The sequence below is a fragment of the Astyanax mexicanus genome, chromosome 18, assembly GCF_023375975.1.
Source record: "Astyanax mexicanus isolate ESR-SI-001 chromosome 18, AstMex3_surface, whole genome shotgun sequence".
Classification (NCBI taxonomy): Eukaryota; Metazoa; Chordata; class Actinopteri; order Characiformes; family Acestrorhamphidae; genus Astyanax; species Astyanax mexicanus.
This window is the reverse complement of record NC_064425.1, coordinates 13,631,999-13,653,888: the sequence shown is the minus strand read 5'-3', so window position 1 is coordinate 13,653,888 and position 21,890 is coordinate 13,631,999. Positions and strand designations below refer to the sequence as shown.

The following is a 21,890-nucleotide window of genomic DNA, read 5'->3' as shown; positions in this document are numbered from 1 at the left end:
TTATCTCATTGTAATGCCTTGCCATTATCTCATAATAATGACTTGCCATTATCTCATTGAAAAGACTTGCCGTTATCTCATTATAATGACTTGCCAATTTCTCAAAACAATGAATAAAATAATGTTAACATTTTCTCATAATAACGTCTCTACAGTATTATCTTTTAATAATGTCTCAACATTATAATTTCATAATGATGGCACAGGAGGATTATCTCGTAATAATGTGTCTGTGGTATTATCTCATAGTAGTGATTTGCCATTATCTCATAATAATAACTTGCCAATATCTCAAAATAATGACTTGCCGATATCTTATCATAATGTCTCTGCTGTATTATCTTGTCATAATGACTTGCTGATATCTCGAAAAAAGACTTGCCATTAGCTCATAATAGGAACTTTTCATTATCTCATAATAATGTCTTTGCAGTATTATCTCATTATAAATCAGAGGTAATGTCTCATAATAATGACTTGGCAGTATCCCATACTAATGCTTGCCATTATCTCATAATAATTAAATGGAATTATCTCATAAAAATGGTTCAGGAGTATTATCTCATAATAATGACAGCAATATTATCTTACAGTAATGATTAGGCATTATTTCATAAAAAAAAAAAAAAACCATTATATTAGTGTCTCATAATAAAGGCACAGCATGGATTAATAATAATGACAAAACTAAAAGGTCATAGACTAAACACTATTTCATACTATTATGAGATATAATAATAATAATAATAATAATAATAATAATAATAATAATAATTCTTCTTCTTCTTCTTCTTCTTCTTCTTCTTCTTCTTATTATTATTATTATTAACATTATATTAGAATTGTAATGTGCCATTATCTCATTATATTGACAACATTATTATTGCATAACAATAATAGCTTAGCATTATATCATAATCGTGATTAGGCATTAACTTATTATTTTAACAGAATTATTATTGTATACTAATAACACTCTGTGGGAGGAGTGATGGGCTCACACACTCAGATCACTCTTAGTGTCTCCAAACATGTAAATAGACCAGATAAGGGACAAGACAACACCCGTACTCACTGTACATCAGTTCATTATACATTTAAACATATTCTCAGAGTTTAAATCCCACATATAGAGCTTGTGTCGTCTCTGGAGTGGTAGAGAAAAGCAGAAAGCAGCTGCAGCCACTCTATCAGAAATAAAAGTTCTGTAGACCGTTCATAGAGTCTGTTACTGTTCAAAAACGTGTTCAGTTGTGTGATGGATGGCAGTACGCCCCAGGAAGTCCTTGTTTACAAGTTGAATTGCTTTGATACAGAGCATTCTCAGCTTTCTTTTAAGTACAGTTATGAGGCTTTCTGAAAGGTAAACCCCAGAGAGGGTTTAGTGGCAAGTTTTTTGGGTTTGATCGAACTTTTTGATCATTTCTAGTTTTTTTAATCTGTCTGTCTGTGAATATAATACACCTACCTGTCTAACGTCTGGCTTATTGGTTTGAATTGCTGTTAGGGAGAAGATGCCCTTCCACCATGTGACGGCAGGGCTGCTCTATAAGGGGAACTACCTGAGTCGCTCTTTATCAGAGCGCAGCGACAGTGACCAGCTCGCTAACATCTCAGTGGAGGAACTGGATGGTAAGTGTTTTTTTTTTTTTTACATTGTACACACCCTTTATCAGCCTCCAAAACTCTGCAGCAAGCAAACTTTATATCCTGAATACATAAAGTTCTTTGGCTTATAGTTTAATAGAATTATTTCTAGTCTTCATATCAACACCTGGATTGGTAAATTGGTAAAGATCCAGGAGAAATCTGGATCTACACTTCTGTTCTTCAGCTTGGCTGACAGGATATAACATATTTAGTTAAAAATAAGTATTTCCTATTGCGTTTTGCTGTTTATATTTTATTTTTTGCATCTGTTCAAATCATATGTGGTGCTTTTTCAGGTAAAAACTCTGTGTCGCTGTATAGCTCTTTTTTAATGGACTGTTTTAGGGGAGTGTCCAAAATGACCGGATTCCAGCTTTGCTCATGAATATTCATACATGCAAACAGCATGCAAATATCTCTCCTCTGATTGGCTAGGAGCACTGCGACGCCCCTCCGCCGCTCTGCCGCTCACTGCCTCCCACCTCCTAACTGATGAGCGGTGATGTTGCGTCGCTTCAGCTCCGCCTCTGGGAGTTTCTCGAGCCAAGGTGGGCTGGTCTGTGAGTTTCTGCCTACGTAGGCAGAAAGATAATTCAAAATTCACCTGTTTTTCGGAGGGGGGGAGGGGGGATTTCTTTGCTTAGCTCCTGCAGACAATGGGGGCTGCAAAACAGTTTAATGTGCAGGTGTACACATTCAACTCGGAGAGACCTACTGTATTCCACAAAAAACAAGAAAAATCGGATTTTCGCGGAAGGTGAGCTTTAAAGAATGTATTTTCCACCAAGCTTTAGTGTCGAGAGGTAATATCATCATTAGTTTGGCTGATGTTGTGTTGTTTCATGTGTGTTTGTGTCTTTGTTTGAAAAAATATTGTAAAGGGAAGGTGAGTGAAGATAGAGCTGTAACTGTGGTATGTTTGTGTTTGCAGATTTACTTACTTACTTCTCCTGCGAGTTGTGGGATTTTCACTCGTACAGGTGCATCTAAAAAAATATAGAATATCATTGAAAACTTTTTTCATTAATGCAGTTCAAAATGTTAAACTCATATATTATATAGATGATGATTATGGATTACCCAAAAATCAGTGTCTCAGAAAATTAGATTGTATAAGACCAGTTGGTACTTTTGGCAGTGTATGCAGTGTGCAAAGTCCTGCTGGAAAATGAAATCTGCATCACCATAAAAGTTGTCAGCAGAGGGAAGCATGAAGTGCTGTAAGATTTTCCAGGAAAACGCTGCACTGACTTTAGACTTGGTAATAAAACACAGTGGATCAACACCAGCAGATGACATGTCTCTACAAACCATCACTGATCATCAGTAAAGTTTACATTTTATTTGTAAATCAGGGGAGCAGACTTTGGAGGGAGAGTGGAGAGACACACAGACCAAGCTGCTTGAGGTCTAGTGTGAAGTTTCCACCAATCAGTGATGGTTTAGAGAGACATGTCATCTGTTGGTGTTGGTCCACTGTGTTATATCAAATCCAAATTCAGTGCAGTGTTTTTACCCTGAAAACTTTTATAGAGATGTGGATTTCATTTTCCGGCAGGATTTGGCACACTGCCCACACTGCCAAAAGTACCAATTGGTCTTATATAATATTCTAATATTGAGAGACACTGATTTTTGAGTTTTCATTGGCTGTAAGCTGTAATTATCAACAATAAACAACAATAGATCACTCTGTGTAATACATGAATTACTGAAATAAAGTAACTTTTTAATGATATTAAATTTTTTTGCACATGCACATGTAGTTCTGGCAGCAATTAAGGAAGACTGAGCGAGTGGACCAATCAGTGTCACACCTTAGCCTTTGTATGTCTTGTGTTTTTCCTCTCTTTGTCGTTTCTGTCCTGCTTTTCTCTCTGTTTCTCCTGTTTCTCTTTCCCTCGGTCTGTTTTGTTTTCCTTGCCATGTGTTCTATAGCACATGGCCCTGTTTTGTTTCTGTCTTGTCTGCTCCCTTATCTTAGTTAGATTTTCCTAGTCTTGTTTATTTGGTTTGTGTTTCCCAACCCGTGTTTGATTTGTGTCTTTATTTACTTTAGTTATGTTTAAAATATTTTTACTCGCACCTTCATCCACTCTCTCATTCCTCACCATCTGTGACACTTAGGTCCCGTCCACACAAAGCCAGATATTTTTAAAAACGGCGGTTTTGTCTCTGTTTTGGCCTTCCGTCCACATGAAAACAGCGTTTTCCGTCACTGAAAACCAGAGGTGGAAAGTAATGAATTACATTTACTCAAGCTACTGTAATTGAGTAAATTTTATGAGAAATTTGTTATTTTTAAAGTTTTTAAAATAGGTAATTTTACTTTTACTCAAGTACATTTTGACACAAGTAATCTACTTTGCTACATTGGAAAACTCTCCGTTACTGAGTAAAAAATAAAATGCTGGGAAAAAAACAATTGTCTGAATAATAAAAAAAAACTGGCGTGGATGCGCCGGCGCACGGATGCTCGTGTGTAGAATAACGAGGCAATAACATCCTCATGCAATGCAAAATGTGCCCCGCCGGACAGAGCTGTCAGCTTTCAAAACTTCCACATCAAACCTGTAAAAGCAAGTGGTGGTTAAGTATTTTTATCATTAAACAATCTGCTTAAATGTTAAAAAAAACATGTAAATATCAGTTAAAGCATAGCAATGGCAAGTTAAAAAATAATAATGAACTGTAAAACTGTAAAAATACAGTTTATAGCCACATATATGATCATAACTTTTTAACAGTAAAGAAAAAAAAATGGATCATAGAAACCTATGCCACTAAAAATGTTTTATGGGGGGCTCTGAACAAATACTGCGTGAAAGGTTTAAAATATTATGTGAAACAATAGTTCATTAAAAACGACTTTTTTACATCAAATAATTAAAAGAAACTATGTAACTTTTACTCAAAGTACATTTTAAATTGAGTACTTTTTACTTTTACTCGAGTAGATTTTTAGATAGGTACTTTTACTTTTACTTGAGTAGAATTTTAGCAAAATAAAGGTACTTTTACTTAATTACAGTTTTTCAGTACTTTTTCCACCTCTGCTGAAAACAGAGCTTTTTGAAAACGCCTTCCTAGCGGAGCCGTGTGGACGGGGAAAACGGAACTTTCTGAAAACGCTGACGTCACACAGCGAGTCTGCGCATGTCTGCTTTTTGTTTAGCATTAGCTTAGAGATGGGGAGGGGACTCTTTTTGCCGCAACAACAGCGAACGCCAGCAGTATGTTTACAGTATATTACACACAGCTGATCCAACTAATGAACTAACTGCCCTCTCTGACCCAACAGTGCGGAACTACCCAGAACCAGCTTTCAATGCTGTAACAAGTTTTACCAGTGTAGCTGAAAATTAAGTAGTTGTTGCTGATGAGTGACGAGAATCCCTTTTCATTTCAGCGTTTTTAAGTGGTGTGGCGTTTCCGTGTGGACTGGGATATTTCTGAAAACGCTGCTTGTGTGGACGAAGATATTTTAAAAAATGGAGGCAAAAACCTCTGTTTTTAAAAATATCCGGATTCAGGCCTTACAGTGTTGTTAAACTGTTGGCATAGTTTACCTCAGCTGTAGTAATATGTCTCAGTTTAATACTGGGTGAGCTTTAATTGCTTACATACTGTACATATGTTTATGTGTTGGTTCATTGACTCAGGCTCGGCGTGGCTCTTTGGTTAACGAGCAGTTTAATGAGCTTTGTTTAATTATTCAGAAGCTAATTTGGTGTTTTGTTTTATGATCTGTTGCTAACATTTTCATAAATATATTTTTTTATTACTCAGCACATATTTTCAAGGGAGTTGCTTTGCTTTCATCAGCACAGAGTTCACAAGAGGCAATGAAAGCAATTCTCCAGCCCTAGAAAGGAGCACTGGGTGTCCCGGAGCTGTGGGGATTTATAGCACTGCTACAGGCTATTCACCTGCTGTATGCTGCTGCAGTTCTTCAACTTCTCATTTTCTCTCATACCAAAAGATGATATTGATTAAACATTATAGAAAATTCATGGTTAACGAGTTGGTTTCTTGTTATTATTCATGTAATGAGGATGCGCGCTGTGTAAGCTTCTTTCAGGGGCACATTTTGCAAGCTTACAACCACAAACCTAAATGTATTTAATTAAGATTGTAAGGGATAGACCAACACAAAGTAGCACATAACTCTAAAGTGGAATGAAAATAATAGATGATTTTCACAATTTTAATCAAATAAAATCTAAAGAATGTGACAAAAAGTGCAAAAGTATTCAGCCCCCTTCTTTTCTGAACTCTCTTAATAAAATCCAGTGCAATCAATTTAGTGCATTCAGAAGTCTTAGCTTAGTCAAGTCAAGTCAAGTCAAGTAGTTTTATTGTCAATACTGCATATGTACAGGACATACAGAGAATTGAAATTACGTTACTCTCCTTCCCAATTTTACAGCACAGATAATAGATATAATAAAGGAGAATGGGAGACACTATGTGTACAATACAGCAGGGACACAAATAGACATACATGAGACAAAAACAAGGTGCAGTGGTGTGGGGGAGGAATAGATATATAAATAAGTAAATAAGTAAAAATAGCTATATAATTATAATATAAAAGAGTGGGAAACACTATATGTTCAATACAGCAAGACACAATAAACATACGTAAGACAATAGTGCAATATTGATGGTGATTGAGATGGAATGACAGTAAAAATAGTAAATAACAGTAGTGCAAATACGGTATATGGTATATGGTAGTTGCTTAATAAGAGTCCAGCTGTGTGTAATTTAGTCTCAGTATAAATACAGCTGTTCTGTGAGGGCCTCAGCGGTTTGTTAGAGAACACTAGTGAGCAAACAGCTTCATGAAGACCAAGAAACTCACCAGACAGGTCAGAGATAAAGTTGTGGAGAAGTTTAAAGCAGGGTTAGGTTATAAAAACATATCCCAAGCTCTCCTTTCAGTGAATTAATAATGCACTCCGTCAGTTTATATAAGATGTGCTGCTGATTAATATTGAAGTGAAATCACTTTATTTTTAGCAACAGTTTATATAATGAGACATTCTACACTGATTTATTTAGTTTAGCAGTAACTGTTTAAAATGTATATTTTTTATAGTGTAAAGTAGAGCTGGGAGGTATGGTAAAATACATGTTTTTATGATACACATTATTAATCTCAGTGTTTTGACATGCAGGCAAAATGCATCAGCAGTGTCAGATTCTTAAAAACGTAGTTATTTCAGTGTTCATGAAGCACTGAAGAAATCCTTGATATGCTTAAAATGTGCATTGCTGAAACGATAGGAAAATTGATCACAATACGATATGATAAAATATTGTCATATTACCAAGCTTCATATTGTTCTTTATTTATGAGTGTTGATGCTGTGTCTCTCTCAGCTTGTCCAGAAATGTGTGTGTACAGCATGTACTTTAGTGTAATTATTACTCTTTCTAACTGTAAAGAGAGCCCACAAGCAAGACAAAACATTTCTCGCATAATTCAAAGGACAAAAAACAAAGATAAAAAATATATATTCTACATTCTATAAAAATAAAATGTACAGTACCAGTCAAAAGTTTGGACACACCTTCTCATTCAATGTTTTTATTTATTTATTTTCCCCCTACATTATGAATAAATAGTGAAATCAACCAGACTATGAAGGAACACATAAGGAATCATGTAGTAACTTAAAAGTGTTAAAAAACAAAACAAAATACTCTTTAAAGAAGCATGTAGGTGCTCTTATCTTGGGAGCTGTTAACTTGCGATTTCTGAGGCTCTGATCAACTCTGATAATTTTTCTGTGCAATAGAGAGAACTCTTTGCTCATTGTTTCCCAGGGCAGTCCTGATGAGTGCCAGTTTCATCATAATTTTAATGTTTTTGATGCTCTTTGCGATGTTTTTGATACTTTCAAAATTCTTGAAATTCAAATTTTGGGATTGACTGTCCTTAATTTCTTCATTTTTCTTTACTTAGTAAAGTAGTTCTTGCCATAATATGGATTAGAACATTATTTAAATAGGGATGTTCACTGTATACCAACTCTACCTCTTCACACCTTTACAACTGATGCTCTCAAGCTAACACTAAGAGGCAAGAAATTCAAGTAATTAACTTTTGATAAGTTCAGCACAGCTGTTAACTGAAAGCCTGAATTCCAGGTGACTCTACCTAATAAAGCTGACTGAGAAAATGCAGCTAAAATATTACTAAATACTAAATAATTCCATATGTTTTTTTCTGTTGACTTTAGTATTAATCAGTATTAATGCAGATAATTTAAAATAATAAAAAAACACAGCATTTAAGCTTGTTTTGTGTAACATCATGATATTTTCAGAATTAGAGTACATCAGTTTGTCACTTGTTGTTGTTTTTTTTAATCTCTGATAGATGTACAGCGTCGTTCTGTCATCATGTAAGAATCCTGTCACACACACATATATTGTGGGCGTGTGTGTAGAGTGAGCAGAGCAGTGTGTTTGGAAGAGGATTTGTCAGGAAGTGCTAGAAAACTGAAAGTCTCTAAGAACTGGGTTTAAACAAGCCTCAGACTCGAGCGGCGGCTCAGCGGCTCTCTGATGCTCTTATGTATTTATTCATGAGCCATTTGCCTCTGTATTGACAAATAAATCTAATGCCTTTGATGTCTGTGCACACTTGCGGGAACAATAGCGCTGCTGGAAGACTCTGCCGCTGTGCAGAATGACAATAGCCGGTTTTGCTGCGTCTCAGCAGATGCAGCTCTGGAGTGACTCTGGAGTAGAGGTGTTGATGCAGATGTGCAGGGCTGATGATGGAGGACCATCTGGGTGACTGGGAGCTGCTTTTATATACATGAGGTTTATTTTCTTACACACACGCACATACACACACACACACACACACACACACATATGCGTAAAATAACACATACTAACACACTTTCAGTCAAGCGCTTTATAGCAGCACCCATAATGTTTACAGTTTTTATAAACTGAAATTGTACCAGTGACCTCAAATAGTACACCAAGCAAATCACCCTGTAAACTACTTTTACAGGCTTTTCACAAAAAAAAGATATATTTTTTTTCCTGTAAAACAGGGGTATTTAATTAGAATTCAGTATGGTCCAGTTAGAGAAAATTTCTACAGGCCAAGGTCCGGACCGATTGTTAACTTGTGTTATAATTAAGTGCTATATCCTGTAAGGTTGTTTGAACTGAATTATGAAAAAATACATAATAATAATAATAATAACAATAATAATAATAATAATAATAATAACAATAATAAATGCCTCTCTGGCCAGATTTTGTATACATTCCTCGCCTGTCTCTTTGTCGCGCTGTCACGCTCGGCGTGACATTAGTTTCCGCCCGTTCTCATTTTTCCGCCCGTTCTTGGGCTCCCTATCTCCTTATAAAGGCGTTTTTTCACGGCCTCGTCCCAATTCAACAGCTGGACCGCGACCCTGATAACACGGGTTCTATCCCACGTGAGGAGCAGTGTGTTTATTTATTTATTTTTTCCTTACCGCGTCTGCACAGATCTGATTGACTTAAAGCAGGGGTGTCCAAACTACGGCCCGCGGGCCATTTGCGACCCGTTTCCTTTTTTAGAGCGGTCCGCGAGGTATTTTAGAAACAGAATGAAAGTTGGCCCGCTGTTAAGCAGGTTTTTATAAGAAGCGGAGAGGGTGCGCAGTTGTAGGGCAGAAAAAAGTGCAAACGAGTCTAAAAGTTGCCGTAATTAAGGAGTTTAATATTAAGAGACATCAATTTGAAAAATCTTAGTTTACACAACACTGTCAAAGATAAAGATAGTAAGTCAAGTAAAATGGTGTGTAAATGAAAATTATTATTTAAAGTATTATTTAAAGTGGTATATTTCATTATTTGATTTATTACAGAGTGTGGCCCGTGACGTCAAATATATTTGTCCTTCTGGCCCCCAACAAAAAAAGTTTGGACACCCCTGACTTAAAGAGAGCGTTTGGTTATCTTACCCTACACGTGATTGGTCTGTGAGTTTACTGCGTCGCAACAAAGCACGTATACAATTAAATCTTTCTCGGTAGGTTTGGGTCCGCATTGGACAACGCTAGGCTCCGGACCCGGACCGCGGTCCGCCCATTAGTGACCTCTGCTGTAAAACATATATTTGCAATATCACATTAACCCTAGAATGCTAACGCCAGGTGATTTTCACCCGCGCAATTTTTTCATGTGATTTTCATTTTATTGCTGCTGTCTGAGCTGCATGGGACTTTGGGGAGCTCATTCAGAGGCTCATTGATGTCATTAATGTTATGGTGGATTCCCTCCTCTCATCTATGTTTTTTTCATCCTACGTTAGTGATATAGAAAGTAAGATATTTTATTGGTGTAATTAACCTGATGTTAGTGTGTTTGTGTGTTTAAATCAGGCGCTCACATGTCCCAGAAATGGGTGAACCAAAGACAAAGCATCCCAGTTCCCAGTTAAGTTATCAAATGTGGTTATTTTCTCTATTTCATATAAAGCCATTGTCATATTCATCTATGTATTATTAAAGATGATCACTCCTGTGACAGCCACTTTCTAGTGAGAGCTTGCTTTTGGCAGCAGTGTTCTCATTAGATATTTATCCCTTTGTTTTTACTTTTTTTGGGGCATGAGCCTGAAATATAAATTAAATAAAGAGCTTTATTTAAGTGATCTATAGCATACCGGTCAATTACGCATCAGGCAGCTTGATTTAGGATGTGTCGGTGTGTCTTTGGTATTGTGAGGGCACAAGAAATACACCTTGCGCAGCTCGAAACGCGCAAAAGGCATGAACTAATTCTCTTAATTAATCATGGGTGTGTTTTTGGTGTAACGTGAAATAAACCAATCAGTGTGTTAGTTGTCATTCCCTTTAAGATGCAGGTGCGCTCTGATATTGGCATGTTGGTATTTTAACCAGCCCTGTGTTCCCCTTATGACTATGCCTGTAGCTCCGGCCCTCGTTACTTGTCCCCAGACGTTTCCTGTTTCATGTCTCCTTCTGTATGCATGTATAGTCCTTTTGTGACTTCTTCTTGGTTCTTGTGCATTTTTTCATCTGTCAGGTTGCTTGTTTCTGCCAGTCTGTATGTACTCCGTGTTGTTTATTGTTTCAGTTTTCGGTTTATTGTTTGTTTGTCTTGTTTGTTTAATAAATTAACTTGCAATTGGCCCCACTCTCCAAGTCTCCCTTGCTCTCAACCTGACACAATGTTATTTTATTCTTTATTCTGTTTATTTTTAATGTGAAAGCTAGATTTATTTCTAAGCTTCGACACTATTTTAACACTTTTCTGTTTACTGAATAATTCCATAAGTTTTTCTTCGCAGTTTAAATGACTTGAGGATTAAACTACAATGCAGAAAATTTCAAAATAATGAAAATTATTATTCTCTTCCAACCCCATGAATGTTCCTGACTGTAAGGAACTGTATGAGACACCTGTAGATGAAAGTCTTCTGGCTTTAAAAGCAGGAGGTTTTAGGTTTTAGGTTTGTATGTGTGATACCGGCTGCTAGACTGTGAACAGGCTGTTATTGAATTGTCTAGAAAAAAATGTAATAACGTTAAATAAAGAGATGATTGAATACGTTATATAAGAATAACAACATGTAAGCAGGCTGTCTGTGAAAATATGACCCAGCATGCTTTTATGTTATGAACGGTTGCTGCATTAGTGTGCTGTCAGCCTTAATTGTTCTGAATCACTCAGTATGTAATAAAGTTCATGGCTGTGTTTTTAACAGCGGCGTATGAAAACCCACTCATGTAAAAGGCAGGCAGTGAAAAGGTGGTTTGAAGCCATACTAATACAAAAACACACAAAAAATCAAGGCATATTCTTGTCTATATTTTATTTAAATGGCAATTTAATAAAGCCAGTTATGCACAAGATTTAAAGGTATTTGCTACGGGAGAGGGAGGTGTTGGATCCAAGTGGAGAGCAAAATAGAATTTTTTGTTTTTATTTTATATGTGGTATATTTATAATTATTTCTTTATTTGATCAATTGTTAATAAATATGCTTTAATATTATTTATATTGTAATTTATTTGTATAGGACAAAAAAATGTGAGCTTGTGGAACAGATTTTTACAGAGGAAACCGGAAAATCAGTGGAAAAATAAATGTTTCAAAAGAGGTGTAGAAAAAAAGGCAGAAAAGAGAACAAAGGAAATGCCACACTTAGCAAATATAAACAAAACACAGCTTTTTTTGCTTTCTTTTGAGATCTCCTTTTCTTTTCTTATACACTCTGTTATGAGTTACCCCTCTACAAAGGTGCGACTGAGAAGTGTCGTTGCAGAACTGCCCATCATTTACCCATAATTTTGATTAATTTAGTGTATACAACTTTTTTTACATTCTAGTTTTAATATCCAAATATTCTTAATAATGTTGATGTTATTGTTTTTTAAAAGGTTTGTGAAATTGCATTACTATGTTATTAACTCATCATTATATCAGTGGCGTTAAATAATTTGTAGCAGTTATTTCTGTCATCACCACCTCGGTAAATTAAAAAAAAGCATTCATTTTAAATATTATAAAAATGTGGACGTTTACTTTGAAATCCATAGATTTAAACAAAAATATATATATTTATCATTTATTATTATATTAACAGTTTTTACAGTTTTTATAGTGAGGCGTGGCATTTCCCTCATAATTTCACAAATCAAGAAGACACAAGGTCTGCAGTTGATTCCAATAATGTAATAGATAGATAGATAGATAGATAGATAGATAGATAGATAGATAGATAGATAGATAGATAGATAGATAGATAGATAGATAGATAGATAGATAGATAGATGTATATTGTAACTGTTTGTCATTAAACAAACCATATCAGTGATATAGCAGAAACTTTAGAAATCCCCAGAATCAATAATCAGTTACAGTAGATGAATTCAGAATTCCACTACACATCATCTATTTAAGTCAAAATCCCTCTCAATGAAGTAGGTGTTTCTTTTTCAAAGTTCACAGTACAGAATGTTCTACAAATGGGTTAATTTAAGATGCAAACTACTGGTAACAGAGTTTGGTAGGGAGGGTTCTTCAGTGAAGGTGTCATATTGTGTTCCTTATTGAGCTGGATGTACACATATATGCAGTATGAGTATAAATGCGACAGAGCCTAGAGAGGGATGCTCTGTATAGCAGTGGAGTTAGAGTCTCCACCCTCTGTACTGCAGCCTTCACTCTGAGACATGCCTTTCTTTAGTTTTCCTCTGGCAGTTTTACTGCAGCTCTAATTAGATCCACCTGTTTCTTACATCCTGATGCTGCTAAAGGCCTGATGAGCTGAAGTGTTCCATTAGGAGTTGTAAATAAATAAAAACTGGTTAATGTAAGAAATTGCATTGTTTCCAGTAAAGTTTAGGAGGCTTTCTCTGTGTAAACCTCAGTGTAAAATATAAATAAATGCAAATAAAAACAGAATGCAGTGGTTTGATTATCTTATAGACCCATTTTTTATTTACAAAAGAACATAGAACACATTTCTGATGGGTGTAAGATCGCAATGCTCAGGGTATAAGAGTCTCTTATATGCAAAGCTGCACCTAAACATGGAACGTAATTTTTAAATTTAGTAAAACTGTGAAAACTTTAGATATCCCACCATCTACAGCCCATAATATCATGAATAGATTCAGAGAAACAGGAGATTTATTTTTCAGCCTTTTGTTTCACTTGTTTAATTGTGACTAAAATATGGGTCTATAAGATTTGCAAATGATTGCATTCTGATTTTATTTCTTTTTATCTACATGTTATACAGCATACAAACATTTTTTTTTGAAGTTGGTGCTGTAAAATGCTGGACATGGCGATATTACAGCAGATGCTGGTGATCTCCAGGCCCTTAAGTAGCACTGTATTAAAACAGGCTGTACCGACTCTTAGTAGTTTCTGTAGACTAACATAAGGGTCTAAAAGGTTTGCAAACTATTGCATTCTGATTTTATCTTTATTTATCTAAATGTTATACAGCAATCACGTTTTTTTTTTTTTTTTGGAATTGGTGTTGTAAAATGCTGGACATGAGGACATCAGATGCTGGTGGTCTTTAGGCCCTCAGGTAGAACTGCATTAAAACAGGCTGTACTGACTCTGTAGTTTCTGTAGACCAGGGGTGTCCAAACGATGGTCCAATATTATTTTTGAAATAAAATGAAAGTTGGCCCACATAAACCCAATCTAAAATGCTCCTCATCTTTTTTTCTTTCTTGATTATGCCTTCATTAATGTTCCTGAGCTTTTGAGAGAGCATGGAAATTCCAAAGAAACAGAAAATAGACAGCAATGCAGAAAATTTCAGGCACATTGGGAAAATGACTGAGTTCAGAGGGAAGTGTGTATGTTTAATTTGTCAGGAATCAGTTGCTGTAATGAAAGACTATAATATTAAGAGACATTATGAAACAAAACATCAGAAAACATCAAAAAATCTTAGTTTACACAACACTGTCAAAAATAGATAAAGATAGAAACTCAAGTAAAAAGATCAAGAAAATTTATGATTATAAGTAGTATATTTAATTATTTGTTTTATTAAAGAGTCTGTGGCCTGTGGCTGCACATATATTTCTCCTTCTGGCCCCCAACAGGAACAGTTTGGACACCCCTGCTAAGACTAAAAAATGGGTCTAATAGATTTGGAAATTATTGTATTCTGATTTTATTTCTATTTATCTATCTATTTTATGTTATATAGCATTGTTGGTGTTGGATTGGTGTTGCAAAATGCTGGACATTACATTCGACCAACAGTCACATTTTTGGGGGAAAAATATTGTAAAAAGCCAGTTTGTTGAACTGAGCTCCATCACTAATGGACAAGTGGCTGTCAGTATGGAGGAAGCTCAGTGAGTGGTGGCGTTCTGCTCTGCTCCACAGATGGCCGGGCTTAAACTCGTGTACTGTATCACCCAGGCGAAATTATTCAGCGTTGCACATGGAGCTGCAGCAGCCTGTGCAGTCACGGTGTTCTTTAGCGATGTGACACTCCGCCTCTATTTAAAAACAGCCGTGCCGTACTCCCGCCAGCTGCCGCGAGCGCTCTCCTCTCAGATGAAGCCAGTTATGAAATATGCATCCAAACAGCCGAGGCTTCGCCACCGTCCCGAACGGAGAGCCTCCACCCCTCAGCAACAGATGTAGAGAGAGTCAGGACGAGGCAGAGACCCAGTCTTCAGCTATGTATAAATAACTTTAACAAAAAGAGGCTCTGCTCCTTTTCAGTTGGATGCACATGAAATTGCATGATTCTTTTCTGGGTATTTCTCTCTCTCTGTTATTTTGCCCTCTTTGTCTGCCTTTTGAGTTTGGTAGTAATGGATTACATTACATTACATTTAGCGGAAAAAATAATGATGTACATTAGCAATAGATGACATGAAATCTAAGGCAAAACATTTTAGGTGGCCTGAAAAATAGTTGTGGGGAACAGTGGGATAGAGGAGGAGAGGATGGGATAAATAAAATGAGGTTAGAAGTAGTTAGTTGGTAGAGGTGTTAGGAGAGTAAGTGCTCTTTGAAGAGCTCTGTCTTTATGAGTCTCTTGAAGGTAGTGAGGGACGCTCCTGCTCTGGTAGCAGTTGGTTGTCTCAGTACAGAGCCCTAAGGAACCCCAGTGGATAATGAGTGGGATAAGGACAGCTGTCTTAGCCATCACACCATCACAGGTTTACGTAATCGGAATACAAACAGTCACTGTAATCCATTATAGCTACATTTAAAAAAAAAACATAGATATTACAAGATGGATTACATTACACATTACAGCTTAAAATGACTCACTACTGTCACTGTGTTTGTTTATAATTGACTGAGCGAGCAATGGACAGTGAAACTGAAACACCTGTCATTTTAGTGTGGGAGGTTTCATGTCTTCATTAATTGCACATTGCACCAGTAAGAGCAGAGTGTGAAGGTTCAATTAGCAGGGTAAGAGCACAGTTTTGCTCAAAATATTGCAACACACACAATATTATGGGTGACATACCAGAGTTCAAAAGAGGACAAATTGTTGGTGCACGTCTTGCTGGCGCATCTGTGACCAAGACAGCAAGTCTTTGTGATGTATCAGAAGCCATGGTATCCAGGGTAATGTCAACATACCACCAAGAAGGACCAACCACATCCAACAGGATTAACTGTGGATGCTGTAAGAGGAAGCTGTCTGAAAGGGATGTTCGGGTGCTAACCTGGATTGTATCCAAAAAACATAAAACCACGGCTGCTCAAATCACGGCAGAATTCAATGTGCACCTCAACTCTCCTGTTTCCACCAGAACTGTGTGTCAAGACAATAAATTATTGTGGTCTAAAACCAGGTGTTTCAGTTTCATTGACCAACCCCTGTATATATATATATATATATATATATATATATATATATATATATATATATATATATATATATATACCCTGCTTTTGTTGATGTTCTTTTTTAATTTTTCTCTCTTTTTTAAAAACTCAAATGAAGTTGTTGGAGAATCCTGAGCTTGCACTCTATAGTACGGGCTGAAGCGGGACAAGGAGGAGGAGGTGGGAGGAGGTTTGTGGAGGGAATAGAGATGCTGACTCGCCTGTTTGTTTGTTTTGGCAGAAATCCGCGAGGCCTTCAGGGTTCTGGATCGAGATGGAAACGGCTTCATCTCCAAGCAGGAGCTTGGCATGGCCATGCGCTCCCTAGGGTACATGCCCAGCGAAGTGGAGTTAGCCATCATCATGCAGAGACTGGACATGGACGGTAAGTTGCCGTTTTTGGCCAGTTTGCACATAAGTTTGTTTTTACACAGTACAGACATACTGTATGATTCAGTGATATACAGTACCAGCCAAAAGTTTGGACACATTCGAAGACTATGGTAAAGCTGTACTGGAGCACATGCTGAATTATTCTGTAAACAGAAAGTGTTAAACAATCCAAAATATGTTTTATATTTTAGATTCTTCTAAGTAGCACATTTACCTTTGAGAACAGCTCTGCACACTCTTATTTATTTTCATTTCATGTGAAAAAAAATACCCCATGAAATAGTCAGCTCTTTATTAAGAAATGTTTACATATCAATGTCCAATCTTGTTATTGTTTACTCCAAACATGTCTTCTGTTCTGGTGTCCAAATAATTCAACTTTTGACTCATCTGTCCAAAGAACGGTATTCCAGAAGTCCTGGTCTTTGTCTGCATTCTTTCAAGATGTTTTGAGATCTTTTTAAATGCCTTACCAGACTCATATGCAGCCACAATCTTCTTTTTGAGGGCCTCAGGCAGCTCTTTGGATCTCACCATGGTCCTCATTCTTACTTTAACAGTCAGGGACACAATTTCTGAGGTTTAAATAGGGCCAGCCTCGTTCAAAATGCTGGATAACAATGTTCTGGTCATGTGCACTGGATGTGATACACCTGTGTGATCTTAACAATGGGTCAATATATAAGGGTGTCCTTATTTATTCCTCACCAGAAATTGCATACTTTTTAAATTACATTTTACAGAAAGTTGTAAAAAGGCTTTTCTTAATTTTTATTGTTTAGTCATATTACTTGGATCTCTCAGTAGTGTTAAAATTGATATTAATTATCCACATGTCCAAATATGTTAAGAAATATACAGATTTTCATAGGGTGTCCTTTTTTTCACCTGGAATAGTTTTCTCAGCGAAAAAGAAGAAATAGAATATTTATGTATTTCAAATAAATCGAAATTTCACCAGTCAACGAGTGCTGCTTGTTTTTTTTCTATTTTTGATAATTTATTTTGTTGTCAGGCACCTTGTTGTGTAGTAAAGTTGCGCCAGATCCATCCACATATATCATGAAGGGGCAAACACTCGTTTACAGCACTGTATATGGTGAAGTTATTACCTCCCCATGAGTATTTGAGGTAAATACTGTGAGTAGTGATATTAATAGTCCCATAAAATTGTTAGGGGAGCCCAGTCACCCCGGGCCTTGATATTACTTCCCTGCCAATAGTTACACCACCTTTTTCACGCCAGCATTAAATGGTCTTCTTCCAAACAGCCATAAATATGAAATCTGTTCCTCCTATATACATATATAGCTGCTCTTTATTATGTACTGAAAATTATACAGCATAACTGAAGAGCTGTTAAAGTTCAGGTACAGACTCAGGGTATAGTCGCATAGAGATTATATCTCATATTTAGAGAATAACACCTTTGTTTGTGTCTTAGGCAGTTGACTGTAACCATAAAGCATCTGCACTCCATCAGGCTGCCCTCTATTCTCATTAGCGCTCTCATGTCCCTCATAGCTGAACAGTTCAGTGATGAATAGCATATGGTAGCTTGCAGGCTCCAAAAATGATGGAGTGATGCTGAGAGAAGAATACAAACAGTGACCAGCAGCACTGTTCCTGCAGACGTGAAAACACAACACTGCTGCAGATCAACCGCACACCACTAAATTCACAAGTCTTAAGTCTGGATAAGTGCAAGAATTCATTGTTTGGTTTTATTTACATGTACATTTATTAAATGTTTATGTCCTTAATATTATGTGATAATGCTGATTTGGTCTATTGTGTTTACTTGTATGTTTGTTCACATACAGCTGTGGAAAAAAAAATTGAGACCACTTAAAAATGATGATTTTCTCTGATTTTACCAAATTAAAAAACTTCTGAAAAATAATCAACAGGAAGATGGATAATCACAAGCCATCAAACCAAGCTGAACTGCTTGAATTTTTGCACCAGGAGTGGCGGCATGAAGTTATCCAAAAGTAGTGTGTAAGACTGGTGGAGGAGAACATTCCAAGATGAGCTATTCCACCAAATATTGATTTCTGAACTCTTAAAACTTTATGAACTTGTTTTCTTTGCATTGTTTGAGGTCTGAAAGCTCTGCATCTTTTTTGCTATTTCAGCCATTTCTCATTTTCTGAAAATAAATGCTCTAAATGACAATATTTTCATTTGGAATTTGGGAGAAATGTTGTCTGTAGTTTATAGAATAAAACAACAATGTTCATTTTACTCAAACATATAACTATAAATAGCAAAATCAGATAAACTGATTCAGAACCTTTAGTAGTCTCTTACACACAGAATAAACTATATATTTCCCAAATAATAACTGTTGTTACTAAGGATGCATAAATACAGAAAGCAGTATTGTAATCGGGAATGATACCATGCAAATGTGCTCATACTCATACCCTCCAACTAGTCTCCAATACCAACATGCGATACCAAGTGCATATTGCTGTAATTACCAACACAAAACTTTAACTCAAATACAAAATATATACATATTCAGTCCCAGATCCACAAAGAGAGAAAGAACTAAAAAGTAAAAAGTGAAATTTTGCTTCAAAACATTGCTTGCTCAGCCTCAACTCCTGTCTTATTACTTCCTGTTTGTTCCTTAAAAGTCTCATCTGATTGGCTGGTGTGGTACTGATGTGACATGATGATGCTGGAGAATTTAACCTACATCCATAGAGTAAAACTAATCTCAATTTTATATTACTTATTAAGTATTACTTAGTGCTGGGCAGTCATACTGTATACCGTAGGAGACACTAGAACCAGGATGCGTTTTTCTCATACCGCCATACCACTAGAGGTGCTGCGGAGCGCCGTGTAGAAGCCTCACTCTCTCTCTGCCTGCAGCAGAAACATGAGAGCAGAACTCCTGCAGCTTCTGCTGTTCTTCGTCATGATATGAGTAACTATAGCCCTGTTTAAATATATTAATGCTGTAGTAGCTTAAAGGATAATATTAATGCACACTGAACTAGATGTATTTGTTCACTGGAGAACCAAGGGAATTGTGATAAAGTGATAAAAAGCTGCTTAAATATTTAAATGCCTCAAATGGCTACAGTAATAACACACTGTGAATTGATATTAAACTTGTGTCTTATTTGTGCAATAAAGCGGTTGAAAAATATATATTTTGAATACTTACATGTTGAGTATTTTAGGTTCATTTATAGTGTTTATGGAACTATTTAAAATAGTTTAGTAAAGGTAGCCGTGTTAAAGGAGTTAGCATATCTCTTAAGTCTGATTTCTTGATATATTGTGTAATTTTGTGGGACAAAGTAAATCCAATATTGATCAACTTTTTAATTTAAAGCCTTAATGTTTGATATTATATTCACTCCTAACAGTACAGTAAGTCACAACCCGTATTAAAGCCTAGTCATGCAAAAAACTAAAAATAATTAATAATGAAAAATACTGTGATATACAGTGAAACCGCCAGAATCTTGCAAAATACCATGATATGAATTTTTGATCATACCATCCAGTACCATCCAGTACTAGTATAATTACTTTTATAATCCAGTACTAGTATAATTACTTTACTCTAATAACTACATGTTACACAATGTTCCTAAATGCTTAAGTACAAAACTTTGGTTAGAAAAAAAAATGGTATTGATGCTCCCCTAGTCATAACCATTAGAAAATAAATCACAATATGATAAAATATCGATATATTGCCCACCGCTAGTTGGCTGTATGGAATGGAATAGAAATGTACCTTGCGCTTTTCGCCTTAATCTGAGCATTTGTTGCTGAAGCCGCTTAAACTCCCCTGCAAATCTCAGAGGATGATGTTCTTATTCAGAAAGCTCTTTACATCGACTCTATCTGATGTCTTATTCATATTCGCCCTGCCAGGCAGGTGTACATTCACCGTCTGACACATCTCAGATACCATGATCAATCAGGCTGCTTTGTCTCGCTAATAATCTGCTGCAGCAGAGCCGTATTCTCACAGATATTTGCTCTATTTTCTCTTCGGGATTCTTCGGGATTGCACACACAGAGACACAGATACGGCCAGACGACAGGAAAATCATTTTCTTACCGAATATTTTATAGAGGCTTTGAAAGTTAATGGTGTGTGTAATGTGAGTGAGTTTGAAGGCCAGTGCGTGGGGGAGAAAGCTGGGGGGTCGCTGACCTCACCATTAGCAGAAGGCCAAACTCATTTACACCTGCTCCTTATGAACCCACAGCACTGCTGGGTGATGCCTCATGTATGCAGATGATGGGACTGATGAATCCGCTGTGAGGGGAAGATGTACGGTGGAGTCTGATCTGAAGGATTTAAAGACTCTTTGCTTTGCTTATTAAACGGGACACGTTTGGAACTATTTTTGTGTGAAGAACATTTAGAGCCCTTTTTTAGTTAACTGTGCACTGTGTAGCTTGGTTTAGGGCGTGTCAGTGTGTCTTTGCTATCGTAACGACGGGAAAAGTACACCTTGCGCGGCTCAAAACTATTTTGCTATTTAAACCTCCTGTTATGTTCTGGGTCAAATTGACCCATTTTAAAGTTTAAAGATTTCTTATTTAACAATTTCTTCTGCTTGCCTTAATTAGTGTAATCAACATATAATATAAAAATGGTTCATCTCACATATTTGCAACCACTCCCTGCAAAAACAAATACTAAATTGCAATATTATGTTTCAATGTTATGTAAAACTATTGTGTTTTATATGTTGGTAGGTCTTTCAAAAGTAAGAAAGTAGTGAACATTTATTTTTTTTATGAAAAACGAGTGTAATATCCTAACTGAATCATTACCCATTACAGGTAAAGAACACCATTGAATTAAATATTGGTAGAATAATTAGTAATGGAGTTAGTAAATAAATATTCACACTGCTTTTTAGGATTTTTTTGGTTTCATTTGTATACTTTTGTTACTAGGGATGCATAAATACAGATCCCATTACTGGTGTCGATCCCTATACCATGCTGATGTACTGATACTCATACTTGCCAGCGAGGCCCCGATACAAAATGTTGTGTTATTTACCACAATTGGTTGTTAATTACAGTGATTTTTGTCTTGGCACTATGCCATGCAAGCCATTTTTGCCCAGTATCTTTCTTATGGTGGTCATGAGATATGAATGCTGGCCTTAACTAAGGCAAGTGAGGCCTGCAGTTCTTTGGATGACGATGTGCGGTCTTTTGTGACATCTTGGATGAGTCATTCCTGTGCTCTTGGGGTAACTTTGGTTGGCCGGCCACTCCTGGGAAGGTTTACCACTGTTTCACGTTTTCGCTGTTTGTGGATAATGGCTCTCACTGTGGTTTGCCGGAGTCCCAAAACTTAAGAAATGGCTTTTTAACATTTTCCAGACTGATAGATCTCAATAGCTTTCTTTCTCATTTGTTCCTGAATTTCTTTGGATATTGGCTACTTTTGTTTGTTT

The 21,890-nt window shown here is 36.4% G+C and overlaps 1 protein-coding gene across 2 annotated transcripts in view; it reads left to right on the top strand.

Moving 5' to 3' along the window:
• Window positions 1–21,890, top strand: part of caln1 (calneuron 1) — an 89,068-nt gene that overhangs the window by 12,304 nt on the left and 54,874 nt on the right. For both annotated transcript variants that reach the window (XM_007248651.4, XM_007248650.4), the window contains exons 2-3: window positions 1,508–1,632; window positions 16,280–16,423. In XM_007248651.4, coding sequence (XP_007248713.1) covers window positions 1,515–1,632; window positions 16,280–16,423 — 262 coding nt within the window. In that variant the 5' untranslated portion in view covers window positions 1,508–1,514. The remainder of the gene's footprint in view (window positions 1–1,507; window positions 1,633–16,279; window positions 16,424–21,890) is intronic.